The sequence below is a fragment of the Drosophila nasuta genome, chromosome 2R, assembly GCF_023558535.2.
Source record: "Drosophila nasuta strain 15112-1781.00 chromosome 2R, ASM2355853v1, whole genome shotgun sequence".
In the NCBI taxonomy this organism is placed as follows: Eukaryota; Metazoa; Arthropoda; class Insecta; order Diptera; family Drosophilidae; genus Drosophila; species Drosophila nasuta.
Window position 1 is genome coordinate 9,549,423 of NC_083456.1, and position 24,327 is coordinate 9,573,749.

Genomic DNA, 24,327 nt, shown 5'->3' on the forward strand with positions numbered 1-24,327 from the left:
ATGCGTCTATATTTTAATTAAATTGCAGCCTCGCAATGGGCAGATCTAATGACAGTGTTTAAGCCACACTCGGAGGCAGCGATGCGACGGCGACGACTTTCTTGGCTTATTGATATTTTTATGTGGCAAGAAGTGTGTGTATGCGAGAGTGTGTATGAGTGTATATGTGCAACATTAAAACGTCACCTGATGTAGGTCGTGCCTGGTGCATATTTGTGGTTATGCGAAATACATATTGCACTAGTCCCGGCCTGCAGTGAGTGTCGCAAACAACGAAATCTGGTGGCATGTATGCGATGCTTGATTGTATATTCGTATTCGTGTTCCGTCACTGTCAGTGGCAAGTAAGGAAGGCAGGCAACAGCCTGCCCTGTAATTATATAATTTAATCAAATTACTTGCATATGTTGCCAAAAAACCAAAACGAAAAGAAACGTAACGAGAAAAAGACAAGCCGGAGGAGCCTCGAAACCGCAAGGAAAACAACTGCGACTCAAACCAACTTAAGTGCAACATTTTGACAGTGAAATGTGATTATGTGTGCCGTGTGCGTGGCCAAAAGAAAGATATTTGAGTATTTTAGCATTCATCATCATTACTCTTAAGCGAGCCTCTGTCGGCTGCAGTTTAAATTTTGTAGGCGCACTTAAACTTGACAGCGGTTTGACAGTTTGCAAATTACGTTAGCTGCTGCAGCGCGTGTTATAGCACTCAGTCTCCGCAATGGTCAAGCACTCACAAGCTGACTGCTACAAAACAGTAAACAAAAGCTGAGCTCTGCAAAATGAGGAGCAAACTAACCACTATGTTAAGCTGTTAAAATGAGGAGTAATTTAATCTTGGTGCAAAATATTTACAATTAAGTACGAATTTTGTCAACGAATGTAAATTGTTAATAACTTTAAAAATAATTATAAAATAAAAATAAAACAAACTGCAAATTTTAATTTTCGATTTTAAATATTTTATGGAGAAAAAAGGGTTTTTTAATGAATGGCAACCAATAAATCAGTACCAAAATAAATTGTATTTGAAATTGTTACGGAATAATAAAATAGATCAATAAAAAAATCTAAAAACAAAATAGATAAAAACAATATAAATAAGTCCTTCAGTTTTTAAGTACACACCATATTTTAACATAATTTTTAAGGAACACTTAAGCCCACCTTCCACAAATTTTGTACCCGACGCATTTAAATAAAATAAACAAAATATATCATTTTTAGTTTATATTTAATTTTAATGTTTAGCACGTGCACAAAAGAACGTACTACATTTTTTAATATATGTATATAATATATATATATGTTTTCGTATGGATGTGAATGTGTATTTGCATGTACTGATATATAAATATAAACGTGGTGTTAATTAAAGAATTAATATGATGAACTTTGAGTGTGTGTTGAAATGAATGTATTTGGATGATCGCGTTTTGTTCGTTTTACTTGTTTTTGTTTTGTTTTTTTTTGGTTGTATCCTAAAGATCTGCATAGGGCATTTAGTAATATCGTAGTATATTGAAAGATGTAAGTAATTCTAATTGTGGGTATGTCTTTATGGTATAGTATAATTATATCGCGATATCAATATGCATGAGGGTTGTTTGAAAAAAACACAAATCTAAAAGAACTGATTAGATATCGATCGATTATATTACATACGTATATGTAAAAATAAATTGCATGTTGTTGTTGTGTTCAATTAACAGGAGTTATATAGTGGATACAGCGATATTTAAAATCAATTATTTCGATGGACTGTGAAGGTGAGTGCCTGGTATTATCTGACGTTGAGCAATTGAGCAGAAGTTAACGCGATGTTCTTTGTTGTTTGCGCAGCGACAGTCATCTCATCTTCGCGGATAAAAATCATCTTGTTTAATGGTTGAACAAGGTTTTTATAGTATTATTGAGTATTGATGAATGGATGGTTGTTGTAGCTCTGCCGTTTGTTGCTTCTTAATAATAAAAACGCTAGCTCTAAATTCGCGTTAAAATTTGTTGATCGAAGAGTTCGTTTCTGTGTTGGTTAAACATTTTGTTTGCTGGGCTGTCCGTCTGTTTTGCTGGTGTGCTGCTCACTTCTTCCGTTGGACATCGAAAATGTTGTATTGCGTGTTCGTTTTAACCACAATTCACCAATTACCAAAGGCCCGACGAATAGCCACCGGGTGGTACACGATTCTTGTTGATCACCTGGTTGCTGCCGTTCAGAGCCGACGCCGACGATGGTTGGATGTAGTCTGTTGCACCTGGCTTGTATCCCTCGCCAGTGACGGGATTGCCCTCTGTAGCGAGATAAAATGAGAGGAATGAGTTAGAAATTTAATCGTTGGATATTATCGTTATCATTAGTTCGATGTAACATCAAATCCAACCTCGATGCTTCAACTTCTTTGGCTTTAGACCACCCACACCATCCCCATTGAGTCCGAACCCAGTAATCGGATTACGCGAGTACAAATCATCGCTTTTCTGATCAATTTTAATGCACGGCACATACGAGGGCTCAGCATAATTCTGACCTATAACGCCCATGGGTTTTACAGAGTCATCTTCCATGTCGATCAACGGACGATCGGTATTAGTTGCGACCTCTCCACGGGTCTGCATATATACATCATGCTTGTCGGATTCGTTGTAAACATAATTGCCAGCGGGGATTGCGCCCACTTCGCGGTGTTTGCAACGCATATCAATGTCCAGTACATCGGGTGGAGGAGGAATTTCTTCGCTTGGTTCGCTCGACACTGAACAGAGCGGATCACGTTCGATGGCTACTGGTTCTTGAATATATCGAGTAGCAGCTAATCAAATTAATTTCTTTGTAATCGATTTTGAATACTTACTGCTCATATTGCGGACAATAAAACCGTTTACGAGGATATTTGAAAATTGAGTGCAATTTTGTTATAAATTTAAGAGACCCAAAAACTCGAATGTATATAAGATAAATGTATACAAAATATAAGGTCTTTCGAAATCGTATTTTGTTGATAGATGTACGCTGCTCACTTTCAGATGTGAAACTAAATTTTATATTCAAGTCGAATTGTTGAAGCAACAAGATCGGAGCACACAGAGATGAAAGCCGATGACTACTAAGTATATACATATATAAATTTTTGATTTTTGCATCCAATATTTACCTGATCTGCCGCCTCCATTGATTTTTAGATTCTCAGTCGAAGAGGAAACGGAAGATGAGGCTGAGGATACCGAACCACTTTTGCCATTATAAAGTCCCTTGTTATTGGGAAGGGTTTGTTGCGCGGAGTCCGTATTCTTGCCGAATGGAATGCTGCTCTTCATGTGATTCTTGGCTGGCGTTATCGGACGTGCCGGCTCACCAAACAGCCGAGAGTACGAGTCCACAGTCTTTTGGCCGCGTCGTGGTGCATCTCCTAAACAACGGCAAGTGTTTCAAAAGGATAAATCATGTTTTGGACAAGCCAAAAGCAATGAGTGTAAAAACAATATAAAATTAGTGTGCGTTTTAATAAATGTTCGCTTTTCTTATATAACTACAAAATCGTATTAAAGTATAAGTTAATTTAGTTCATCACATAAATAATGATTAAAAGGCGTTGATATGCAGCGTATATAACTCGTTGGCGATCGAATGTGAATGTGAATCATTAGAATAATTAGCAAGTGTGAGCAGCTGCTGCCTGGGGAGGTGTGTTCTTATTTTATATTAACAACCAATTAAATCTGCATGATGTATCTAGTGAAAATGTGCAAAACAACGATGGGGACCCCCTCCTATAAATAATATGTGATATACGCTAACAATCATTGTCAGTAAGTGGTAAATTCTTTCATATTATCGGACATTTATTTGTGTGCAAACAGTGTCTGCATGAGAAAGAAGTGCTTCAACAAAGTGCTAAAGAATATCGTGGAAAACAAGGACTTTATTGACCCCAAACATCATTAAGAATTTTAGTAATGGAAAATTATTCAAAAAAACAGAAAAAACATTGTCAATAAGTCTATATTCAAACTGGCTCTTTAGATATGTACCAATAAAATAGAATCTGTGAGCTCCTTGTCGTACTGTAAAGATACGTAGAAAAAGAAAAAGAGAGAAAGAGAGAGAGGAAAAGAAAACGAGAGACACATTCAATAACAAAATCATCTCACAATACCATGAAATCGCAAAAACAAAATGGACAATCATTATGCACTTTGTACATAGGACCTTATAAAGCTTATGTATTACGTATAATTTTGACGAAACTTCAGTTGGGTGCAAATTTTGAGCGATTAATTTTTTTTTTCATTTTATTTATTTAATTTTTTTTTAGGAAAATAGCGCAATCTACAAGCTTATGATTATACCTATAATTTCAGAGTCAGGTCTGTTCTCATACACAATTTAGAATAGATTTTTTGTCTCCGATTATCATTTTTAACATGATTTTACGGATTGAATCTGCTTCAATTATTACAAAATTTGAGAATAATTTGCAAAAGCTTAGCGAAAGCCGGAACAGATCTGAATGTATAAAAAATAATAATATAATTGAATTATAAAACTATGGAACGTTGAAAGCTTTTGTAGAAGCCACGTCTTATGATGTGGGCTGTAACTATAAATTCTCTCTAGTCTTATTACAATTCTACTACTTACCGTTGTTCTTCAGAGCGGCATCTTTCTCGGCCGTGAAAATATTTGAGGCCATGCGATTCTTCATGGTTCGTGGAGTTTGAGGCATGTCCGAGCCAAAAATGTCACTTGACCCGCCGCCTGGTGTCCTCAACACCCTGCAAAAATTGAAGAAAATTAAAAAAAAATGAGTATTACATTTATATAAAACATTACTAATATAAATACATATTATGAGAGCGGTTGTCCGTTGTTTTTTGAAGGAAATCTGTACACAAAAGTGCAACAGAGTTGCGCGCTGCGTCGGGGAAGTAACGTTTGCTGCAAGCTCATTATTAATTATGCATAAACCATGACAAGCGTGCCAAATGAAAATGCATTTTATAGACGCGGAACAGCCGAATAAGACAACAGTCATAATTATATTATGCATTTATTGAAAATGAGAGAAAAAACTATTAACCGTCGAGTCGTTTTAGCCATATTTGCTCGAACAAGTCGGACAACACAGACAGAGATATAATAAATTGGTTATGGAGTTGCAAGCAGACACATCTTAGATAACACTGCTTAACTGCAGCAGATACTTCTGGATGACACTGCTTAAATTCACTGCTTGCAGTCGAAGAGTGCGCAAGCAGTTCATCGGCACCGAGTTCCCAATGACTCACAAACTTTATAAAAAAAAGTTTTAAACTGTTTTCGGGAATAACGGTTGACCTTTTAACTTCAATTTCATTGCATTTAAAAGCAAGAACAGTTTAGTAAAATAAAATGGTGTGTTAAATACGTTTAAGGCATAATTACCCAATTGATACTATATAATTTATGCTTTCAGCGTTTTGAGGCGTCAGCACGTGGTGACAACAAAATGCTTACACAATGCATTTGTAATGGAATAATCAATAAGTTTTTGGTAAGCTTCCAAAAAATGTTCAATTTTTGGGGGAGGGAGGGCGGCATTTTCCGTTTGTATAGGAATTAAACAGACTTTCTCTAATGGAAGAGGAAACAAACTAGAAAATAATTTCGAAATATCATTACATAGATGTCTATCACTTAATCGCTATTGGGGTTTCTCATCAGTCAGACAAGACCGCCTTACCATCGGCTTTTCCCATAATTGACAAGGTGAGAGTGCTTTTAGAGGCACTTTAATGAGGCTTTTTAGTTAGATTGAGTAACAATGTTTAATGTTTAATTACTACTTTGCTGGGTTTCATGCACCGCTCTTTTATATTTTAGTTTACGAATTTGCAGTTAGCCATTAACCTTTCATTATCACCAAATAAATACATAATTGAAGTATCAAAAAACATTTAGCTACTGCTATCGAAATAATTCGTATACTAAATTTAATATGCGACTTTCCCAAAAGTTTGATAGCTGATTAATTGCATAGAGTTAACATTTATGTTAATTTATATGACAATGGCCATTTAAATATCGTATAAACTATAGTTAATGAATCATTCGATTATAAACTGTCAATTGCGAGGAGAGGGAACTGGAAATATTCAAGTGTAAAATCCGCTCCTTTTTCTATCAAAAACCTTTCACATATTTAATGTGTTTGGAAGACAACAGAGGCAAATCATAAGACACTGTTTTTTGTCTTTTTACTTTTAGTTGTTTTTTTTTTTTGGTTGAATGTGAAGTGCAAAAAAACAAGCCTGACCGGCAGGTAATCGAGCAGCAGCAGAGCACAGGTGCTTCATTTGCTATTTGGCCAGGCAAAATGTGAGTCTAAACTGGCTTCAAGCGAATGTCGATGCATGGAGCTAGCTGGAGCCTTTGCCTATTGGCGCATTGGGGACAAAACTAAATGTGAATTGAGCCAATGACAACAACAACAAAAGCAGCGACAGCAGCAGCGAAATGCGATAAGTGCTCGAAGCCTTTAAGATAAATGTTGAACACTTCTTATCCATAAAACCTTACGGGTAAAAGTTGTTTCTGCCGCACACCTAAAGTAAAAGTGATAGTTGCCATCGAAGGCCTTTGTACCTTATTTGGGAATTTCTACTGTTCAAATGATACATGCCGAAGGCTTGACTAATACATAGAATATAAAGATTAAAATGAAAACCTTGTAATTGTACAATTTACGAAATAAAACAGAAACAATTAAAGTTGGAAAACGGAGTTGACGTTTACACAATGCAATTAAATGAAGAAGTGTTTTTTTCTTGTCAACAACAGCTTTGAACTTGGATTCGGCGTGTTAACTCCGACAAACTCAATTTAAGTTTTAAATGAAAAGTTCGATAGCCATGACATGACACTCGTTGAATTAATAACTACACTGCCTGGGCGTGTCAACGCCTATCAGTTTTCTTTCAAAATGAAAGTAAAATTGCAACTTATTTCATCAATTTTTGTGTTTGTGTTTGCACTATCGCTCTGCTGCTGCTGCTTTGCTCGAGTACTTTCTAAAAACGTCCGGGGACTGCATGGTAAATTAATTAAACTCCACTTTTTGTTATTTTGTTTATGAACACACAGCGATAGCAAAGCAATCTATATCATTTATCTGTTGTCCTTTCTAATCTTGCAAGCTAATTTATTGGCGTTGTCCTTTTGATTGGTAGTTACATTGAGTATAGAAATTGTTTTGTCTTTCATAGAGGAATAGAATATTCTAAATTCAAGTTAATCGTTATTTATATTTAAAAAATTCAAACAGAAAACATTTAAAATAACTTTCTTAAAAAGTAGTCAAAAATTCAATTTTTAAATGCATTTATTTTTGTCATTTCTTAACTCATTTCTAATTTTGTGCTCAGTTTAGGAAATAAGAAATTGAAGGCGCGTTTTCAAATAGTATTTATAGCTGTTGCAACTAAAAATAAAATGAAATTGTGTTGTACAACAAAGTGTCTGTCAAACCCAACCCATGAAAGTGACTTGGCTGTAAAACGCAGACAACAAAACGCAGTTGGAAGTGGAAGTTAGATTTCCTTTTGGTTGATTGCCGCTTGCAACATCAACTGCAACAGAGCCACAGAGCAACACAGCAACACCATCAGCATCATCAGCAACAACAGCATGTGTCAGGCAAAGGCCCATGGGATGGGGCAAGTGTTTTAGTGGTATTTGCAGCGTCAGCTAAGTGCGGTTTTTAAATGAATTTATTATCTGGGAAGAGGCGACAAAAGGAGCGGACAGCCGCAGAGAGATGCAGACGTGTAACGAATGTAAAAATGTAAAATTGATTAATTGCAATTGATTTTTATGAATTTGTTTAAACTTTTAGCTGTGTGTTGAAAGAAAATGTGCGACTTGATTGACAAACACACACACACAAAGCTTGGCAAATAGAGAGGCGGGATTCACAAAGAGAAAGAGTTTTGTGTTTTTTTAGAGTGTGAGTGCCACCTGTTCATTAGAGTGGGACAAACCAACATATCTGTCTCTCTGTCTGTCTTTCTGTCTGTCCGAGTGTCGGCAAAGTGCATGTGCATCACAATGCAAAGGCTGCTGAAAATTGTTTCAGTTCATTCGTCTGTAATAAACAAATGGCCGAGTGATTGTTCAACTGGCAAGTCAATTTGTTATTTTTTTGTTTTTTTTTTATTGAGTTTTGGGTTGGTTTAAATTGGTTGCCTGGCGATCGGTGCTGTGATCTGCTGGAGCGCATCAAAAGCAAACCGTTATAGTGCACTGGCTGAGGCAGTGGCAGCTTCAGCTTCAGCTTTGTTTGTTTCACTTAAAACGTGTCCAGCAGAGAAGCCCGTGGAGTCGCATCGCGTCGTCGTGCAACCGCAAACAAAACAACGAAAAAAGCCTAATGAAAATTGAACTGAAGCACGAAAATGGAGACTGTGGTTACTCTTTTTTTTTGTGTGTGTGTTATTATTGTATGCTTTTGTTGATTTCCCTAAAACGTTGATTAGCTGTATCCATTATAATTGCTCTGCATGCTAGAAACAACAACATCAGCAGCAGCAACAATAGCTTCAAACTGACGGTTTAATGACTTGTTTGATGGGGCCATGCTGCATGCTGCAATACTTTCCCTGTGCAGCCGCAGCTGTGCTCTCAAGCGGAGCTAGAGCTGCAGTTGAAGTTGAAGCTACAGTTGGAGCTGCAGCTCTGCTCAGCTAAAAAGCCAGAGTTGATCGATGTTGCCGATACTTTTTGATGGATTGGCGGCGGCGCGGCAGCAGCGAACATTTCGAATGCCCGATAATTTCCTGTAGGTTTGTTGTTTGCTGGAATTTGATCAGGTGTGGCCAGCAAGCCAGCCAGCCTACTATTGCATTCATTTGCAGAACGAATAATAAATGATTCCCCTGACTCTGACTGTGACTCTGAATCTCCAACTCTCGACTCGTCGACCATTGAATGACGTTTATGTGCTGCAGGTGAAAACTCTGCATTCCATTCCATTCCACATCTACTGAACATTCCTCCGCTGCTTCGTTCACTTCCGCCTAAGCTGATCAACAAAGCTATCTTACGAATCTCTCGAATATCTCTGGCATGCACCTATCAAATGTGTGAAATTGCTACACAAAAAATTACTATGTGTATCATGTAATTTTTTGTAGGGTAAAGCCAAGTCCCAAACATGATATGCCGAAATATAAAAAACCGAAAATTACAAGCACAATTTTGGATGTAACGCTCAATTTTTGAATGTCATTCTTTCCTATACTTTTCTATGCTTTCTTTATGATCTGATAACAACATAATTCCAAAAGTCACAGAATAGAATAAATTGCTTATTACACTAAGAACTTAACTAATTCATTAATTTTAAAACAAGAGTGGATAAAACAAGTACATTAATTTACAATTCAATTTATAAATTAAAAATGCAGATAATACAGATTACATTATGTCATGGCACTGATTATGAATGATGAAGACAGGCAACAAGCAAGAATGTGTCGGAAAATAACGGAATGCTCTTTAACCACTAGATTGATCGTAAAATAGATTGCAAGCAACTGCAAATATTTAAATTTCGAGATACACTTGCACAGGTTGATGAACTCACGATCGAGAATATCGTAGTTTTATAATCTCTATTATTTTTAAGACAACTTTATAGCTACAGGGTATTTATAGTCGTTACACTCACACAGAGAAACATGGAAATGAAATTAATTTTGAACTGCGAGAGAATATTGCGATATTGCGATACGCTCTTAGGCTGGTCTAGCACCATGGCACAACAGTTAGATTGTCAATTATCGATAGTGTTTTTTCCTCTTTTTCGTATTCCCCCAGCTTGATCAATAATTATCGATTAGAGCTGCGTAGAAAGTGTAGAGTGGAGCAGGGGCCGGGAAAAGTGAGACAGAGATAGAGAGATAGAAAGAGAGGGAGAAAGAAAAGCTGCCGCACAACGATGCCACTTAACAATTATGCGCATTGCACATTCCTTGGTCTCGCCTCGCTTCGCTACGTTTTACTGACTTTTTTTCGTTATTTTTGCTGTGTCTTTAAACTTCAGAATTAATGACACATGAGTTGAGTGCCAAATCGTGAAAGTAGCACGAGCCTATTATCAATTTGTGTAATGCATTCAAAATGACGCGAACATGCAAATGTCTCATATTCCCCAATTACAGTCGAATGAAACTTGAAATCTCTCTCTCTAGCCTAGGAGGACTGATCGTATAATTCATGGAACTTTTCATAATAATTGGAGCATTATATCACACACTTAATTGACACAGATGAGCTGGCTTTATTGTGTCCCCTGTTCCACTTACACATTTCCTCAGTATGTCTGTCTACACGTGTCCAGACAGCCATAAATTGAATTTAATGTCGCGCGTTCTGCATATTAATAATCTTCACACCTTGTTAAACACTCCCTGTTGAGTTCTTATTTTAGAATTCCTCTAAATTGCCTGATATTTATGCTGATTAAGACATCTTCTCACACTAATTATACCTGGGAAATACACGTGTAAAACAATACGCTTACAATGTTAGCTCTGCAAATCAATCGCAGTTGTAATAGGAACATTTTGATTATTTATTTTATACAATTTTGGGAATCGATCAAACATGAAGTTTTGCTTGCAAATGAGCTTCGGTTTCCGACACACGGCACAGGAAGGTACGAAAATACTCGCAAACATGCGCAACACAAAAATAATAATAATGGCTCTAAGTCTGTGGCCTCCTCCTAAGACTGAGGCTAAGGCAGGTGTACGTAGTTACACATAAAAGTGAGTTAAATTAACGAACATTCGCGGGACATTATTTGCTATGCAGTTGTTACACTCTGCAACTTGTTACTATGACGTCCTCCTCTTTTTCAATATATATTGTATATGAATTATAATATATATATTTTGTGAGAGTTTTATTTGTTATTTTGGCATTGCTTTTCCTGTTTGGCCTAAATCGGCGAGTCGATTACTGTTGACATAGTAACTTATTTAGGTGTGTGTGTGAAATGCCAATATACTCTTTTGAAAATGCAGAAATGTGTTAACGGGCGCGAATGAATTATTTATGGCGAATGCAGCGTCAAGCAGTTCACTGCTTGCTGGAGGTATGAGAATATCCGCTGTTCATTGAATTTGCAGCATAATGCACACTGATTGATAGCTATGTTTTATTAGTTAACAAAGAAAAGTTCACGTTTTCCAAACCTTCAACCTTTGTAGCCAACATTATAAATGAATATAAGCTGAAGTTTTACTATTGTATTACTATAATTATCACACTCCCATTTTACCCAGCATTTTCAACATTTATAATGCGTACAACAAAAAAAAAAGAAAAGAAAAATTTCAAATATTTTGTAGTGCAACAGAACAATGCATTCCAACAAACACAGAAAGACAAAAGCGAACGCACTAATTGCGAAAAGGAATGTGTAGCTTGCAGCCAAAGCCAAAGCCAAAGCCACAAGCAAAGCCGCAGCCGCAAATCAAATCAAATCAAAAATGAAAATGTTGTTTAATAAATGTTATACGCTCATTGTGCATTGTCAATTTGGGAGACAATCGCATAATAATTACAAATAAACAAAGCCATAAAAATTCATTGTCATGATTTCCGCCGCACCGACAACAAACAACAAATGCAGCGAGTACATTTAATACATAAATATAAATATGACTGAGACTGAGACTCTGACTCTTTGAGGAAAAGTCACGCCTTTAAAATGTAATTACTTATCGATCGACCGACTGACTATACCATAAACCGTATCGGGCCGAAAAGAAAACATATTACAGCAATATGAAATCTTTATTTATTTAAAGGTAAAGCTATAACTGATAGAAGAGAAAGATGAATGCGAATCGTGGTCATGTCGAAATGTGGAACTGATAGCAACAACAACAATTGCTAGCCAAGCTTAGCTGTGTGAATTCATGCAGAGATTACCAACTCAGACTCAGCATACACGCTTGGCAGTACTTTCAATCATTAGTTCTGCAATCGCAAAGCAAAAGACAAAGCGAAAACCAAAAGAAATGGTGACGGAAGATGATTTCTCGCTAAAAACCTGGTGACAAACTTTTCTGGTAGTTGTTGCCTAACTTAAGTACAATATTAAAAGCGGTAGAATGCTAATTAAATTTATGAATATATTTTTGCTAGTCTACACACAGGTTTTAAGTGAGTTACAAACGCAGAAAGTTCAATGTACGAGAATTCTGAGTAGCCAACTCAGACGGAAGCACAGCAAAGGCAATTTGCTTTCAATTTTTGTTGTTGTTTTTTGACCATAATGTCGGGAGTTAACTGTTAGAAAGGGGCGGCTGGAGCCATGCAAAAAAGGGGGCACAAAAACAAAAGCAGGGATTGGCCAAGTGAACAGGCAAAGGCAGAGGCAGAGGCAGGCAGCAAACCAAAAAAATCAATGAACTGTCGAGTCTTAAGAGAAGCGCAGTATGGGGCTCGAAAAGAGGTTCTCGTCAGATTATACAAGTAAAGAACTTTGGGGGGTTCGATGAGTGACCAGCAACAACAACAAAACAACAACATACATGTTTCTGCTGGCTAGGTGAATGCACTGTAAATTACACTGCAACAAACACAGACACACTCGAGAATATCTAAATATACATATTAGATAGGAGCATGCAAAGAACTTACCTCTTTTTGGCTTTGCCAACATTATAGATTTCGACATGTTTAAACGCAGCATAAGCAGCCATTATATATATTTGTGTATATATAAACTTATGTATTTATCGTTTTTAATTGTTTTGAGAATTCGTTTCTGTTAGTGACTTTAGTTTTATATTCCAATAAAAATCTAGAAAGCACAAGAAAAATACTTTTGTTTTTGCAACCAAAGCAAACAACAAACACAAGCAGGAAAATTTGCAAATTCTATTTTGGAACAGCAGCAAATATACGACGACAAGTAACAGTAAAAGCACACGAGTCAGTCACACGACTGCGACTGAGACTGCGACTGCGAATGAGAGAAATGGAAAATGCACGAAATTGCGAAAAGTTGTACACGAGACTTCCAAAGCGTTGACGATGCTGCTGCGGCTGCAACTGATGATGAGTCATGTTGCAATATCTGCATGCTGCATGCTGCAAACGTCTGCCCCGGGATGCTGTGTGGCACGTTCAAGCGAATAAAAAATCAATAAAAGTGAGAGAGGAAGCAGAGTTCCACTTCCTGACGAGGACAATCGCATAGAAATTTGCTCGCTGCTCAACAATTTGCAAACTTTCCTGCATAGAGCTTTTGTTTTCTGTTATAATTTTTATCGAGTTTTTCTTTCTTAATTTTTTTCTTTCTCTTGTTAAGCACTCACAAAGCAACGAAACTTAATTTGTTAAGATTTTTCTTTTAGCAATTTGTTCACACACACGTTGCAATTGAATTAAATAGAATTAATTATGTATCTGGTAGGGATACGTTGGATATGCGTTAGACTTGTGTTAGGCTTTGCTCCAAATATTAACCGCAAAGAATTAAAGCCAAGTTGCTTTTCAATTTTCCAAACTGCTACGTATAAAACGTGTATTTTTAGCGTTAGCTGACGTTGCAAACGTTTCGAAATGAAGCTGACGACTGGAGTGCATCGGGAAAAGTGAAAAGCATTTATTTCCACCAGCCGACTAACAAAACCCACAGCCACAGCTACAGCTACAGTCTCAGTCGAAGCCGCAGCGGCAGCGCAGCGACTGCGGCAGTAACGACGACGAGAAGTCTTATCGATCCGACGAAAAAAGCAGCAGCAGCAGCAGCAGCAACAAAGCCAAGTACGAAAGCCCCAAACTCTCTCAGAGACTAAAACATAACTGCAGGAAGAGCAATAAAAGAGCGCGCGCACACTTCGCTTTGCAAGTAAATGTGCAAGAGTATGTGTGTGTGTATAGAAGTGAGTGTCGTATGTACACGTGCATTGTGTATATGCGGTGCGAATAGAGCACGAAGAGTCATGTTAGGGCTGGTTACACGGTATGAAAACAAAAACAAACTACAGCTGATTAAAGTTAAAGCTGCTTTCCGCTCTTTTTCTCTCTCTCTTGTTTACTCTCTCACTTGCTGACACTCTCTAGGCCTCTTCGTTAATGTTTTTTTTTTCCCGCTGCCTGTCAACTTTCAACTCAGACGACCTAAGGAAAATATTGCACTGCTTTGTCCGCAGACAAGCACACATACACACGCAAGCACTCACTCGTACTTATACACAATACATTTGAAGCAGTAAGCTTTGCCTAAGCCGCTGATACTCCGTCTTTTCACACATTTGAATTAAGTTATTAAAGATGTTATAATAGAGATGTTGATTTGTACTTGAATGTAGGACAGTGTTGAAATTTGTCGCAGATCGTTTTTCATCAGAAAAATTTCCCATAGAAATTGTTGTGAATTAATTTTTATGTTTAGAACAAACATTAGAAGAAACATTAACGTATTACTTACAAACTCATTAATATTAATACAGACAAAAATAATATTTCTCTATACGTACACATAGCGATGTAGCGTATTTAAAACTTGAAATACCTCCAATATATCACTTATCAAGGGTATTTCATTTTTGTTACGACAAAAGCTGTGGCTCTTTCTTATTCTAGCAATGGTGTATAAGTGGTTCAGGTCTAGTAATCTTGTGTTTCTTGGCGTAGCTTTTCTGGTACCGTTACACTCGGTCCATTACAAGTCGTGTCTACGTACTACTCGCAAAAAATTGAAAGCCAATAGAATTGCTAGCATAATAGATACCCTGCATTAAACTACTAACTTATAGATAGGAAAGTAGTCAATCAGTCAAGCAGTGCAAAATTAAACTGCGCTTTTACTGCTTCATTTGAGAACTGCACTTTAATGTTGCCACTTTACATCTATTAAATTAGCGATACCATAGCGAAATGTAATCTAGGGTATAGTTATACAAATCGTACATTCTGCAGTGGGATTGCACATTGTATTTGGCTGTGCTGTGCTATGTCGACATAGTAAATCACTTTCATCATCACCAGGAGAAACTCGATCTGCACTAGTGGCAAAGTGATTTTCAAGAGTCGGCTTTCAATGGTTGCATCCAACAGCAACAACACCATTCTACATGTACTTTAAGAGTCCCCTCCATTCTTTGTCTAACAGCATTTGGCACACATTTCCATGAACAACAGGAAGCAAGTACCAGCGTTTTCAGTTGTGCCGCGTTATTTTTAATTTGGCGAAGCGAAGACGTTCTATGCTTATCAAGTAAACACAGTATAAGTTGACATGGCTTCTTCCCATGGGTATGTCATCGTCCCCCTGCTCCCGTCCCTCAGTTGACTGAGTGTGTGTTGACTGCGTGTATATATGCCAGCCATCCTCCCCAGACAAGATTCAGCTGGCCGTTCGTTTGGCTTGTGTGCAACGCCCGGGGCGGAATGCACTTGCCCACATTGCCCACTGGCAACCCACAAAAACACAGACCAAAGACCGACCACAGGGCTCTTGGTTTAAAAATAGGTGATGTGATGTCTTCCAGGAGAGGCAACAGCTAAAGCAAAAGCAAAAGCAGAAGCAGGCATCTGCTCATCGTTTGGGGCACCGCGGCGCGTCTCAATGGCGTGCTTTGCCTAATTGTCAAGTATCGTCTAGTTTGGGCTCCAGCAAGTAACTTATGAGTGCTTTGTGCTGTGTGGGTGGCTGGCTGCCTTGTTGCCTTTAAAGTAATCTAAACATGAATCTGCCATGTTTCATCTCCTCTTTTGCGAGACCCAATTGGGGAAGCATGCTCAACCGGAATTCAGTTTGCCAGCCTTCAGTCTGACTCTCGACTGTAGGCGTTGCCAGATTGGGCAGCTGACAATCGAGAATCGACAATCGACAATTGCCAAAGTTTATTACATTGTTTGATGCAATTTAATACCAACTGCGAACAACTTGTACAATCATCTTCAATTGGGCCATAAAACAATTAAGAATGCTCAAACTTGAGCGTGATCGTTGGCTCAGCTATCTTCTAATAGTGTAGTTTTTTGTACTATATTGTATTGCCATGGAAAAAAAGAGATAAACATTAATTTGTGCCTGTGGCGATTCGAGTGTTTCATAAATCCACAAGAATAAAGTAAATGTAAACGAAGAAGAAGAACTGCAATAACCACAAATCGTGCATCTGTGCCTTTGCCAAATCATGGGAAACTGCCCTGAGAACTTAATAGTTTAAATACTATACTACACATATATGGATGATTTCGGTTGTTCGTTTGTTTGAATTGCACAACGTTTTTATAACATTTCTCTTACCCATTTTATGAGTGTGCATGGGATAAAAATTGGAGCTAGCTCTCTGACAACTCAGGCAACTTTTTTTTTTTTTTTGCTTGTCTATTTTAATTATAGCTTTGGGCGCAACATTTCTTTTTTTTTGTTTTTGTGTTTTTTGCTTGGTGGCTGCCTCAAATTTAGTCACCTTTGGTCAACATTTTCCACATATGTGTCTAGTACGCAGAAAAAGGCACTCAGTTTTCACTGCATTTCACCCGGCAATTAAGCGAGCGGGCCATTGGCTGACTAAAACACTTAAAGCTAGAGATTAAGTGGAATAATTAGCCAAAAACTTACAAAACCAAAGCATAAACTAAACTTTAAAGAGTCACTAAAATATGCGTGTCGAATTTGTAATACCCTTACGAATTATTTAAATTAAAATAACAAATTGTTTAATTGTTAATAATAGTTTTGTAAACTGCAATGGTTTACTTGATTTTATAATCAATTCGCTGATTGGAGAGTGTATAAAATATAGTCTACTATAGTTGACCAGCTCAACTTGAGCACTTTCCTCTTTCCTTACCTACTTCACAGCACTCCACTATAAATGCCTCTCTATTCCACAGCAGACAATTGGACACTTGGACTGACTGTAACGACTTGGTTATTCATGCTAATCAAGAATATGCTTGATACTTCATTTTGTCGGAAGTACAGACACACATTCGAGTGTACTTATCTCCAGCTGGTTCCGAATTGTTTTCCTAGACCTTGCCTTATCTCATTTTATTGTTATGGACGGGCATTAAAAATGTTTTGTTTATATTTACAACATTTCAAAAGAAAGGAAATGACATTCCTACAATGTTTTGATTTGGCTTTCTTATCTATGTATGTGTGGAAAGCAAATCAGTGAAATGTTTCATGATCTATTATAAATACGTGATTTAATAATAATCTGTCAATAGCTTGTCAATGTGAAGACTTGTTAAACTTTGTTGCTTCACTTTATACAATTCATACAATTATAATTGCTTGGATGAAAATAAAGCCCCACAAAGTCGTTGAACTGTCAACACATATGAATTTAAACGAAACAAGAAAAGTAACAGTATCAGTCAGAAATCATCTGTATTTAAAATGGGAGCAAGAAAATGTATTTCCTTGTTATTTTAAGTACTTTGACAGAAATGTAGAAGCCACATTATGCATTTCAGCGTGTGTACACAGTATTTATTTTAGGAATATTAAGCACTTCATGAGTGTAAAGTATAAAAATAAATGCCAGTCCGTTTTTCCAGTGAGAAACTTCCAACAAGTGAGTAGCGAGTAGGTCACGTGACTTCACAGCAAGAAAGACAAGATAATGAGCGAAAAAAACACAGCAACAACAACAACAACAACAGCAGCAGAAAAATGAATGCTAACGAACTAATGCCCGTATAAAATAAGAAAATGCAAAGTTTGGGAGGAGGCTGGAGGTAGATATATAGATAGATAGATGTTTGTGTGTTACCTACCATGTTACTTCACCCAAAGATCAGAGCCAAGTGTGCGTGTGTGCAAGAGTGAAATGTTCACAAATTACACAACGATTGGTTAATAAATACATACATACATAAATACAAGAGTTATTCAATAACTCAAATGTCAGAAGTGAATGCATATTCATAGTTTTTGGTTTTCGGCTATATTTCGGTTAATGTTCACTTCTTCACAGGGTGTCTCTTAGTCTTGCACTCTTGATTGGGCAATAATTAATACAGTTCAAATTATTGTTGGCTTTCAATTAAATTTAATTTAAAATATTGCTCGCTTTTGGGATTTTCGTGATCTACTAAGTGATTTATAGACACACACACACACTCACATTCCGACAGATTGTCAAGGCGAATCATTTAAAAGATCAAATTTCTATATATAGGAAAGGTCACACCAAGTATTTGTCATGTCAATCTGATCGTAAATAGAAACGCTCTTCAATTAATTGAATTTTCAGTGAAAGACCTTATTAATCCATACCATATATGAGGGTATCTGCTGTTCGATTAGTTGCAGCCACATGCTCTCAATTTCAATGGCAATGCCATAATAATTGTTGACAAATAACTTGGTTAAAAGCCCATTTTGCAGCAATTAACTTGAATAGGATAATTCGTTTGGACCACTCACCGTAAATGGCAGAGTAACGGTTGTCAGGATAGCAAAGTGTTTAGTCAAGGTATTGTTGAGTTATTTATTCACGAATAAAAGAGTGTGAAATCAATTCGAAATCAAATGATAAATAATCTGCATAAAACTTACTGAACGGCAAAAATAAAATTTAAACTGGCAAAAAAGAAAAAAAAATCCGAAAATTATGAGGGGAAATTTTATTTGTTTATTGAGCGAAAAGTGAAAGGCAAATTCAGTTTTGGGGCACAGCTCTTGGATAGAATTTGTTACAGTCTTTGCGTGTTTAATACGGCATAGCCGAAAAAAAATTGTTGCTAAAATATAATGAAGCACTAATCAGTTTTGGGCACCTTCTAAATCAGTCAAAAGACTCGACTTTTCTCTTTCTCTGAAAACAATTAAATGGTACATTTCGTTAAAGAGCAACAGCTGAAGCGGGCACGTTTCAAGCCAAACATAATTCAACAACAGACACACACTCACACACACATATGTACATGTATGCACACGACGAATGTGCATCGTATATTTGTTTTGGAAAATTAACTACTTCAGACGCGCTAGCTACACAGCTAGGCCAGTTTTTCAGCTTAGCAGCGATGATCAAGTCAGATAAGAGACTTTTCTCAGTTGAAATTAATCTGTTAGATGCCCAATTTCATTTTAATTGCAATTCTTTGAAATGTCGGATTAAAATGATTCAAAATAGAAACACGAAAATTAAAATGTAATCGCTGCACATATGCGAGGCGAGTTCCAACAGTAAGTGATATAATTGCTGGGAATTGTTTTTCCAACATTGTCGTTTACAATATCTATAGGAATCCTCTAAAAATGTCAGTAGTAAAATGTTATACATAATTTAATGTGAAATGCATGCCATTCAAATTCCTATGTAGGTAACCCAATTGTTTGTCTGTGATTTCACACAGGCTTTATTGTTAACTGACATGCACATTTGTAATTTGTATGCAACATTTTATTTCTTGAACTGCTTTACACATTAGCATTTAACCAAGCAGTTGAACCGCATTGTATACTGCTTGCTACACTGCATACAACAGATCGGAAGTGGTTCGTCGACTGTGGTTTGTGACTCGGCTAAACCGAACAGCTTATGTTGACTGCTTGCAAGCTGTGCGGTCTGCGGCACAAATTACATACATTATTTTGATGAATCCAAAGCTTATCATTATGGACCGTTGTGCTCATTTTCTTGCTTGCCCAGCTGTCAGCTGTCGATTGATCAAGAAATTTATATTTTATGACGATGCGGCATATATAAACGAATATAAAATAAATCTGATGGCTTATCTGGATTTCTTCACATATTCCCCATATCTTGTTTCTATGCAACGTGTGCAAAAATTCTTGCACATTTGCATATTGTTTGTTGTGCCTCTTGAGAAACTGTGAGTCGCAGAATACATACAGAATGAAGAAAGCAGAGATTGAACCTGTTTCTTAACCTGCGCCCCAGTTTGTTTATTATACCCTACAAGTATGAAATTAGTAGTAATGGGTATGATGCTAAATGCATCTTCATCGAGGTAAACAATATTTATATCGACGATTAAAGATTTAATAAATGTATTGAAAGTGTTGCAATTTTATCGCCGCCTTAACAAGACTGAAATTACTATTTAAGACATGGGGCAGGGTAAATCCTAGTCGGTCACTCTTAATTAGAGCAGACTTTCTTGCCATAAAATGAAATATATGATATTCTTCTCTGGCAGACAACAGCTGGTTGCCACTCCTATCTCCTAATTATATAAATTTCCCTTTGTTTCGCTGGTAGTTTGTATGCGAAATTCTACTTTCAGGCAGCGCCAGCCAAGTCTGAATTATTATCTTCCGACACACGCCACACTGCCACGCCCCGTCTTTGTCATCTGTTGTCGCTGACTTTCCGTGGGTAGTCGCGACTCGCGACGTTGTTGCATTCATTTGTTTGCAACAAAAGGTCTGATCAAGAGTCTTTACCTTTACCTTTGTGCGTCATTTCGATCGAGTTCTGTAAAGGTATTTTTATTCTTTTGCGAACTTGTCAAGACGCAAATCTGATTGATTGCAGAATTTGCAAGCGACTTGCTGCCCATTTAAAGTAGTTGCTATATGTGCATATTTAAACCCACTAAAGTAATCCTAAACAACAGACATGTCTCGCATGATTTAACCCAGCTCTTAAGGCTTGCTACAATTCTAGCAATTATAGTGTCTATGAATCGGCGAATGTTTCAGCAATTAAATAACAACTATTTTTATGGTTATTTATAAGCAGTTTCCAGAATTTCACCATAAGGGAGGCGAGTCATACGCATACGCTGACTTCTGAATACGCATCTGACCGGGTGGCTCTTGCTCACCCAACCGTTCGTCGTATCTTTCAACGCAACGCAGCCAAACACAACGCAACACAACAAAGCGGAATCCAAACACAACAAAACACACAAAAGTGTCGAAATTAATGCGCTGGAACTGTCGCCATGTAAGGATATGCTACAAATGAACACATGACGCATTGACATTGGCGAAATAACAAATGGCATTTTCGAATTGATTTCAATGTGCAATTGTGCTATTAAGGGACACGCGTATGAATAATCATATTCTTTACAGTCTGTCTTTCTTTGTTGCCATGCAAATTGTGTGCAGTTTTCTCTTTACAATTTTTTTTACGCAATTATCGCGTTTTGCTGAGTTTTGCAACATTGCAGATTTTTCGCATTAGAACTGTGAAATTTTATACTCGAGTTTTGACGGACGTTAGCTAATGATATTTAATACTTTAATATGTAATTGTAATAATTCCCATACTTTTTTTAATTGTTATACATTGAGCTAATGAAATTGAATACTAACATATTAACGCACGTTTAAAAAGGTTTATTATTGTTCAACATCGATTTAAACAAGCATTTACACAAGTTATACTTTGTTGGACATCACTGTAGCAAGATAAACACGATTATTGAATTGCACTTTAAAGTGATTATCAAATATTTAGTCTTGTTATGATTTACATTGATTTGACACGCATTTAGTGTTTGACTTTGCCTCGCTGTTGGATATCTCGCTTCGTTTCGGGCTTCGGGATCTGTTAGCAGCCTGAAAACACTCACCGATGAATCATTTTGCGTGGCACGCATTAGTATTAGTCTGAGTCTGAGTGTGTGTGTCTGTGTGTGTGCAGCAGACGGGTGCGCCGAAGCTTATTAGTAAAACGTACACTCTTTCTCCATCTATCTTTCTTGCTTTCTCGCTCGTCCTCCTCTTCTACATGTCGATTAGTTACAGAACCTCAATTAAGACCCAAGCATGACAATCAAAATCCACAATTGTTAGACAGAAATACAACAAAAAATAAAGAGAATAACAACAAAAACAGCAACAAGAACAGATTGGCACGTACTAGCATGCAAGGTCTTAGTCGAGTCGTCGGTCGGTAAACATGCTATGGAATGGATCCAAGTTCAATGCACTTTTCTGCTTTTCTGCTGGTTGCACTTCTCGTGACTAGGCACAAGGCAAAACGCAAGCAAAACCGACTACCGCTATAACACACACTAAGCAGCAAGCAAGCGCATGCATCGAAAGAGACGCTACTGTAGAATAGAGGCCTGTCAGCCTGACAGACGCGCGCTTATGCATTTTGCCTGCCTGCTCTCTCTTAGCTTAACACACACACACACACACACACATACGCGTACTTCTACACGTATTTACCCATACAATCATAAGTCAAAATAACACCTACACTGCGGTGTAATTGGAAAAAAAGGTATCTTCAGCATGCTCTACTTGCAGTCACCCTGCATTGACTGATTTATTAGGGATACACGAGTGATAGCTTTACAGGATCACGGCAAGTCCGCGTTTTTATCCAATTATAATGCACGCAGGGTATACGGAGTCATTAAAATAAAAAGCCGTAGTGCCTTAGGGTTGCAATAGATATATACTGCATATAAATATATATACGTGTGCATGTCAATTGTATGTATTTGTAGAACTACCCGGGGCCAATTCTTGGGGTTGTTGTTGATGTGTCCGTCATTAATCACAAATACAATATGAAGCACCCACCCACACCTCGAGTGAAACTTGTCCCATTGAGCAGCTCTACATGGGTTTGTAACATGGGCTTGCTTGCACTCAAAACGCATCGATTCAGCCAACTTAACGTGTACAGTGGTGGCTGCCAAAATATAACCACTGTTCGCATTTACGAGAAACGGAAATTTCGGGCTATTTCCTTTCGTGTTATTTGCCCTTAACTACATGAATATGTTCAAGTAAAAAAGTGTAATTGACATGTACTTTGTCTTTATACTATTTACTGATTTAATTCTTATATTGTAAACATGCTATATAAAAAAGTAATAACCCATATTTTCAAATACAGTAACTATCAAATATGGATAAAAATAAATGAATCGACAAAGAAATTCATCTATTTAGTGATTTATGAATAGAAAAAAAACCCAAATTAATAATAAATACTGTAATATTTGTCGCTCTGACGGCATCTTTTTCGGAATTCTTTCTAGAGCAAAAGAATGTCGGGCAAGCGATTAGATATTAAGTGTGTTTGTATGAGTCATTGGCCACATTTGGATTATCAGCAAGAAACCCTCCATATGACAAAGACAGACAGAAGGGTTTCTCGATAATACCATCAATGCTTTCAGCTAAATATTTGTGTATATGTTAATTTTAGAGTAACCGAAACTGATATTTGAGACCATTTCTTCAGTTTCAGGAAGAGAACCCACACTCGAAACATTTAAAATTGGTCAGCAGGGGTCGGAAACTGATAAGCAGACCGATATATGTACATACAAACAAACATAAATACAAATATACATATGTATATATTCCGTATGTGGGAATAAGGAAATGGTTGTCAAGGGCGTTAACTGCACTGCTATGGTTTTTACTTCTTTTTTTTGAGCACATTCCAAAAAATTTAATAAATGGTGGTGTTTATTGTCAAAGGAAGAAGTGCACTGCGCTCAAACACACTCACAGTCAGATGAACTTACACATACAGTACTCACACACACGCTCGTGGACAGCGAGTATTAATTCGATAGAGACGAAATGATCGTAAATGTCAAGTCGCGCCTGGCTGCTGAGCAGCCACTCACGCATACATATACACAGTGTCTGCAAATTCATGTGTATGTGTATATACAACACACACACATATTTCGAGCATTGAAACAAAGAAATCTTTATGAACTGCACCAATGACCAATTAAAGACTCCCAGCGACTTAATTGAAGCCAAGTTGCAAATGAACTAAGCCTACATACAACGCGGCCGATAAAACAAAGCTGATCGTTGTATATGTATGTAATACATTCTGAATTGCACACATGCATGCACACAGTAATTGCACACACACAAATATTTAAGTATGCCGGTAGCCATTAGGACTTTTTTGTCAAGGTTTTTTTACATCAGTCCACATCAGACACTTATGCAAAGGCAACCAACCCAAGGACATGATGAAAAAGAATTTAAGCACAAAATATGAAAACACAACTTACTTGGTGCTGGCTTTGTTGTCGGTAATATCAAAATTGGCAATCATATTGGTTGTTTTCGACTGTTAATCTTTCACTTGTATAGAAAAATCTTTGATTAAAAGCACTGCTAGCACGCAGAAAACTTGAATGCAATATAAACAATTATATTTTCAAAAGATCACAAAGGCAGAGCGGCAGAAATCGCGTCTTGGCGGTCGAACGTACAAAACAGAATTGAATGACAATCAGCCAACTAGAGATGGAGTCACATCGATGGCACTATCGATACATCGATGTTTTTCAAATTTTTGTAATCAACGATTTTTACTG

General features: G+C 37.1%; 1 protein-coding gene and 1 long non-coding RNA gene across 9 annotated transcripts; one reads left to right on the top strand and one right to left on the bottom strand.

Moving 5' to 3' along the window:
• Positions 1–1,435: 1,435 nt before the first annotated feature.
• LOC132784455 (microtubule-associated protein Jupiter) lies at positions 1,436–24,235 on the bottom strand. Of its 5 annotated transcripts, none has more exons than XM_060790081.1 (6): positions 13,374–13,631; positions 12,694–12,856; positions 4,642–4,775; positions 4,032–4,064; positions 3,155–3,409; positions 1,436–2,293 (listed from the first exon to the last, which is right to left on the bottom strand). In XM_060790081.1, exons 2-6 carry the CDS (start codon positions 12,753–12,755, stop codon positions 2,148–2,150), a joined length of 630 nt encoding a protein of 209 aa, XP_060646064.1. In that variant the 5' UTR covers positions 12,756–12,856; positions 13,374–13,631; the 3' UTR covers positions 1,436–2,147. The 5 variants fall into 5 exon arrangements, with proteins under 5 accessions (XP_060646064.1, XP_060646065.1, XP_060646066.1 ...); XM_060790082.1 differs by having other exon boundaries at positions 13,525–13,629; XM_060790083.1 differs by lacking the exons at positions 12,694–12,856; positions 13,374–13,631 and adding an exon at positions 24,019–24,235.
• Positions 3,409–4,726, top strand: LOC132784456 (uncharacterized). 4 transcript variants are annotated; one of them, XR_009632250.1, is made up of 3 exons: positions 3,409–3,684; positions 3,737–3,809; positions 3,861–4,726. It is a non-coding gene; the product is annotated as an uncharacterized LOC132784456 (long non-coding RNA). The 4 variants fall into 4 exon arrangements; XR_009632252.1 differs by having other exon boundaries at positions 3,737–3,805; XR_009632249.1 differs by having other exon boundaries at positions 3,737–4,726.
• Positions 24,236–24,327: the final 92 nt, after the last annotated feature.